Source organism: Rhinolophus sinicus, linkage group LG07 (assembly GCF_036562045.2).
Source record: "Rhinolophus sinicus isolate RSC01 linkage group LG07, ASM3656204v1, whole genome shotgun sequence".
Classification (NCBI taxonomy): domain Eukaryota; kingdom Metazoa; phylum Chordata; class Mammalia; order Chiroptera; family Rhinolophidae; genus Rhinolophus; species Rhinolophus sinicus.
Genome location: NC_133757.1, coordinates 48,202,129 through 48,208,089, shown reverse-complemented (window position 1 = coordinate 48,208,089; position 5,961 = coordinate 48,202,129). Strand labels below are relative to the sequence as shown.

Genomic DNA, 5,961 nt, shown 5'->3' with positions numbered 1-5,961 from the left:
CCAAACCCAGACCGCCTGGCTCCCAAGCCTGTGCTGGAAGCTCCTCCTCTGTGCGGCTCTTCTGTCTCACAAATGTGATGCTGTGGGTCAGAAGTAAGGAAATTGCCCCTGCTGGTGTGTTTATCATACCAAAGGTGAATCTCAAAGTTTTCAGGACCCTGTGCCTTGTCCGCATTAAGCCTCACTGTTTGCCTCAGGCCTCCACAGCTCAGTCTACTCTACTTGAAGGGTGAGCTGCTGGCCCTCGTGGTTTGTTTCCTGAGGGCTGTCAGCAGGGCCGGATGAAGAGGTGAGGACAGGGTGGGTGCTAGGGGAGGAGGGAGGGTGAAGGGGACCTGTGACCACAATTTGGGGGCAGGGCAGGAAACAGAAGTGACATGAACGGTGGCCTGGTAATAAGCTGTGTGGTGAGCCTGCCTGGAGGGCTCACACCACCATTTCAGGAGCCTTCCATGGGGAGAGAGGGTGTCTGTATAGGAGCATCTCAACATAGGACTTCAGGTACGGAGGAAACAGGGGTCAGGGAGGGTGTCAGGGAGGCTGGGAGTGCCTGGGCGGGAGTGCCGCTGCTCCTTCGGAAGAAGAGACTGACAGAGCAGGAAGTGCTGTGACCCGAAAGACAAGCGACTTAGGTCCCACACTGTGCTCCGTCACTAACTCGCTGGGCCACCTCAGGCTGACTCCGAGCTTAAGTTTCCTCATATGCAGAATGAAGAGGTTAGAATACAGCCCTGAGCCCCCTTCAAACACTGACAGTGAAAGCCTCTAAGAAAGCTGGAAACAGGCTTCCAGAGAGATAACAGGCTGAGGGCCACGATGAAGGCTGAGCTCCTTAGATTAAGGATATAAACTGTGCTGGCCTCCTACGTGGGATCATCTGACGGCCTTTGAAAGACTCCCTTTCTCCTATTTACCTCCCTGGGGCCTGCCCTCTTGCCTGGAACTCCACCACTCAAGTCACTCCTGTGGGTAGAGCACGGAAGGCTCCCGCAGGGGAAGTTCCTGCTCCCATAATCCCCTGTGTCTCAGAGAAGCTGCGGGCCCTGGCAGGAGGGGAAAGGCCTCCAAGAAGCTCAGTTTGGATAAGGGTAGAGAGGAGATTCCAGATCATAAGCAGGCCAGGTGAGACTCCAGAGCCACCTCAGAATGAGGAAGACCCTTCTAATTGTTGTCCAATAGTAGGCAATAGGTAGCTTGCAGTCATGCCAGAATTCCACAGAGCATGGCAGAGGATGCCATAGAGGAGAGTTGGGCATCAGGGGACCTGGAGAGCAAACTCAAAGGCCCCTCCCACACAGGATCTAAGGACATAAGCATGTGGACAGCTTTTACTCTAGAATTCAGGCTGATGTTCTTCCCTGAGGCTCACAAAGAGGGCCCCAAAGGGAAAATGGGGAGAATAAGGGTGCTGCACAGCCTCATTTCTTTTCCATTTCTCTTAACTGCTTAGTGGGCGGGGGAAGAGGGACAAGAGAAAGAATGAGAGAGGTAGGGAGGGGAAAGCTTGTGCTGGGGTCACGAATGGCACTTCTATAGAATCCAGCCTTCTCTAGAGTCCCGAGTTCCCTTCCCAAATCTATGGCTACTCTCCCTTCCCCTCCTCTGTGCACAGAGTCCCCTCCCCACCAGCAGCCACTGTGGTCCCAGGATTGATCCTCGATCTCCATTAGGCCTTAAATAGCAAAATCCTAGCAAGGGGCTCCTCGTGGCTGTGTGACCTGAGGCTATGTCACTTCCCCTCTCTAGGTCCATCTGTACAATGTGGAGGGAGTGGATCAGGTTTGTAGGCGCCATTTCATCTCTAATATTCAATGACAAGAGCTGTCTCATTTCTCCCTATTCTATGCCCTGATCATCCACAGCTGGGGGAGGGGTCGGCCACCCTCCGCCTCTGCCCCCTGCTTCCCAGAGCCCACACGCCGGTTGTCTCCACAGCTCCATGGCCACTCGTGTGCTCCTCTTCGGCATCCTCCTCCTGCTGTTACCCACGCCCGCCCCTGCCCCCTGCTACACTGCTGCACGCTCCGAGTGCCGACGTGTTCGCAAGTTCGTGCCGGGCTCAGGGTTGGCAGGGGAAGGTGTGGATGTGACCAGTCTCAAGCGCTCAGGCTATTTCCTAGTGGACACACTGCGCTACCTGAGGCCGGACGGCACCTGCACCCTCTGCCGCAATGCCCTGCAAGGGGGTGCCCCCCAGCGCTTACCCCTGGCACTTACTGACTGGCGTGCCCAGGGCTCAGGCTGCCAGCGTCATGTGGCCAGTGCCAAGGCCAGCTCCACAGAGGCCGTGGCTGGGCAGGCGGCCAGCAGCATCCGCAATGACTGGCGTGTGGGACTGGAAGTAAATCCCCATCCCAGCACCAGTCAGCGTGTAGCAGTGGCCGGCTCGCACTCCAAGGTAGCCAACTTTGCAGCCGATAAAACCCACCAGGACAAATACAGCTTCAATACTGACGTGGTGGAGTGTCGTTTCTACCGGTAAGCACTGGGGGCGGGGGCAGAGGGATATTGAAAAAGGGGGTCTTGAACTCAGGGTGGTCTGGAAGCTGTGGAATGGCAGGATGGGGATGCAGAGGCTGCTTCGATCCAAGGAAACTTCAGTCCTGGTTCTCACACACCAGGAGGTCCAGTGCCCTATGGCCGATCTCGAGCCCATAGAGCGAACAGGTGGAGGGGAAGCGAGCAAGGGCATGCTGAGAGACCGTCATGGTACTTTCAAGCTTACTGATTGCCCAATCCCCTCTTTCCTGGGCATTGCCAGTCTTCTGTGGGCAGGAGACCTGGCTGCATCCTTCCCATCCCTGGGCCTCTTTCATCCACTCAGCCACTATTTGTGCCTGCCTTGACAAGCTCTGTGCGGGGAATTAGTCCTACAGTGTGGAGCAGGAGTCGTCACGCCCCCAGCTCTCAAGGATCTAGGTCGCCCACCTGAGAAATGCGTGGTCTCCATGACCTGCCCTGATTTCTCACACTGGGAGGCCACGTTGCCTCTATAGGGAGACAGGGCGCTTCCTGCCTGCGTGACCAGAGCTGTCAGGGGCCCACATATATAGGTCCAATCCAGGAGACAGACAGACGAAAGCCACAGGACTAGGTTCCAAAGCTAGAGGGATACCACCAGTTCAGAATCATCGCTTTTATCATTATAAAGCGAAAAAGAGAGAAAAAACTTTTATTTTGAAAAGGAAAAGCAAAAATGCCTATCCAAAGTAGCTAGGTCACTGAGGGGCTACAGATAGAGTGGGTTTCCTGGGTTTAGCTTCTAGTTCTGCCGGTTACATGTGACGTTGGGCAATCTTGAGGGAGTTATGGAGTGAGGGAAAGATCACCCACTGCTGGGCCCACTGATGTTTTTACTTTCCCCCACAGTTTTCACCTGATACACTCTCCCCCACTGAACCCCGATTTCAAGAGGGCCATCAGGGCCCTGCCCCCCCACTTCAACACCTCCACAGAGCCCAGCTACCTCAGGCTCATCAGCCACTACGGCACTCACTTTATCCGCTCCATGGAGCTTGGCGGCCGGATCTCGGTCCTCACCGCCCTGCGCACCTGTGAGCTGGCCTTGGAAGGGCTCACAACGGATGAAGTAGCAGACTGCCTGGAGGTCGAGGCTGAGGTCAGCATAGGCAGCCATGCCAGCATCTCAGCTCAACGCAAGGCCTGTGAGGAGAAGATGAAGCAGCACAAGTTGGGGACTTCCTTCCACCAGGCCTACAGGGAACGCTATTCTGAAGTAGTAGGCGGCCACCACACCTCCACGCACGACCTGCTGTTTGGGAACCACGCTGGGCCCGAGCAGTTCTCAACCTGGGTAGCCTCACTGCAGGACAGCCCCGACCTGGTGGACTATACCCTGGAGCCTCTGCATGTGCTCTTGGAGAGCCAGGACCCACGGCAGGAGGCACTGAGGCTGGCCGTGAGCAAGTATGTGACACACAGGGCACGCTGGAGGGACTGCAGCCGACCCTGCCCCCCGGGGCAGCAGAAGAGCCCCCGTGACCCCTGTCGGTGTATGTGCCACAGCTCAGCGGTCACCAACCAGGACTGCTGTCCCCGGCAGAGGGGCCTGGCCCATCTGGAGGTTATGAACTTCCAGGCAAAAGGTCTGTGGGGAGACGTAATCACTTCCACAGATGCCTATTTGAAGATCTTCTTTGCAGGCCGGGAGCGGAGCACAGGTACAGTGTGGAACAATAACAATCCCCAGTGGATGACACGACTGGATTTTGGGGATGTGCTTCTGCCCACAGCGAGGCCCCTGAGAGTGCAGGTCTGGGATGCAGACAATGGTCAGGACGATGACCTCCTCGGCACCTGTGACGAGACTGTAATATCTGGCTTCCATCAGGTGACGTACTGTCCGCTGAATCATGGTCACCTTAACTTCTCCTACCATGCTAAATGTTTGCCTCACCTGACTGGGAAAACCTGTCTGGAGTACGCCCCCCAAGGGCTTCTGGGGGAGCCTCCAGGAAACCGGAGTGGAGCAGTGTGGTGAAAACAGTGGGCCTTGAGAGGACCAGTATGTCCACACTGAAGGAGTTCTCACAGAGGTAGCCAGGGCCTATCTATCTTCACATCCCCATTAGACAGATGGAAAACTGAGGCTTTTTTTTTCCAATGAGGCAGGCTGAATTTATAGGCCAGCCCTGAATCTCTTCATCCAAACTGCCTTGGTTCTCAGCTATTCTTGAGCCCAGGAAATGAGCTGGAACTGAGTCATGATGTACAGTCACTGCTACACAGGCCTCAGCTTAGCTCAGGAGCTGGGCAGAAGGCCAGGAGGCCGTTCCCAGCCTCCTGGGATACTTGGTGTCATTTAAGACCCTCCCTTGCAGCCCTTTCTAGCATGGTGAATTCATCGTATTAGATATTTCTGCCCCCAGCTGCTCTGTTTGCTCTGTCTTCTTTGCCCAAGTTGTGCCCCTCAGATAAACTAAGGGCTATCTTGCGTCTCTCACTGTGTACACAACCGGACAGAGGACCAATAAATGTGATGTGATGGTAACTACGATGGTGGTTGTTGTGGCAGAGGAGAGGCTGGGACCAAATACAGCCCTGGAAATAAACTGCTACTCTAGCAACCCTATACAACAGGACAGGTGGTTCACCCCAGGGACAGGCAGGCAATAGAAATAAACCACTTTTGTTGGAAATGGGGGGACCCAAAATATTTTACTTTGCTCATAACCCTCTGATTCAAGAACCATAAATTCGGTGATAAATGGCAACGGACATTCAGCTCCCAGCTAGGGGACAATGGAGAGTGGGGACAATGGTGGACTGAAGGCCGCATGTCTTACCTACAGGGTCTGTAGCTGTGCACCAGCCAAACATTTCCAGGCAAGACTGTGAGCCCAGGGCTGCCAGGTCTCCCAGATTCTTAAAGTAACCAGAAATCCAAGCTTGACTTCTAGCAATTCATTTCACCTTGTAAAAATAAACCGATGTGGGAAGACATGGTACAAGCTGAAGAGAAAACGTATGTGGGCCATAATCTGAAGCAATCAGTTTGGAAACTAACTTCAACAGACCTATTTGGCAGGCGGAACAGCTCTCCCCGGTCCCGCAATTTAAGGGAAGAGGGCAGTGGTTCCAACAAGTGGTGACGGAGGGTCTCCTAGCCTTGGTGTGCAGTAAACCCCAGAGCCTTGGGGTCTGATATAAAATGAAATGGTTTTTGTTTCACGTGCCTCAGATACAGACCTCAAAGCAGTCCCACTGAGTGGGTGGCAGATTCAGGGCGGCCTCCGATGTCATGGGTTTTGGATGTGCAGGACTATTGTCAGGGGCTCAGCATAGCCCTCCTGACTCAAATTAAGCCCCATGAGGTTTGTGTGGACCTCTAGGCTCAAAAGTCCTGAAGTAATATTACATGGACCTTGACTCCCCAAGTGGGGCGAAAGCACCAGCTGAACCCTAAAAGCCAGCTTGAAACCACCATTCTTACATGTTTCC

At 54.4% G+C, this 5,961-nt stretch overlaps 1 protein-coding gene across 3 annotated transcripts; it reads left to right on the top strand.

Annotated features, from left to right (window-relative positions):
* Positions 1–366: 366 nt before the first annotated feature.
* PRF1 (perforin 1) lies at positions 367–5,014 on the top strand. 3 transcript variants are annotated; one of them, XM_074339550.1, is made up of 4 exons: positions 380–501; positions 1,747–1,779; positions 1,936–2,478; positions 3,370–5,014. In XM_074339550.1, the coding sequence occupies exons 2-4, from the start codon at positions 1,760–1,762 to the stop codon at positions 4,499–4,501; spliced, it is 1,695 nt and encodes a 564-aa protein (XP_074195651.1). In that variant the 5' UTR covers positions 380–501; positions 1,747–1,759; the 3' UTR covers positions 4,502–5,014. The 3 variants fall into 3 exon arrangements, with proteins under 3 accessions (XP_019567976.2, XP_074195650.1, XP_074195651.1); XM_019712417.2 differs by lacking the exon at positions 1,747–1,779 and having other exon boundaries at positions 367–501; XM_074339549.1 differs by lacking the exon at positions 1,747–1,779 and having other exon boundaries at positions 379–501; positions 1,863–2,478.
* Positions 5,015–5,961: the final 947 nt, after the last annotated feature.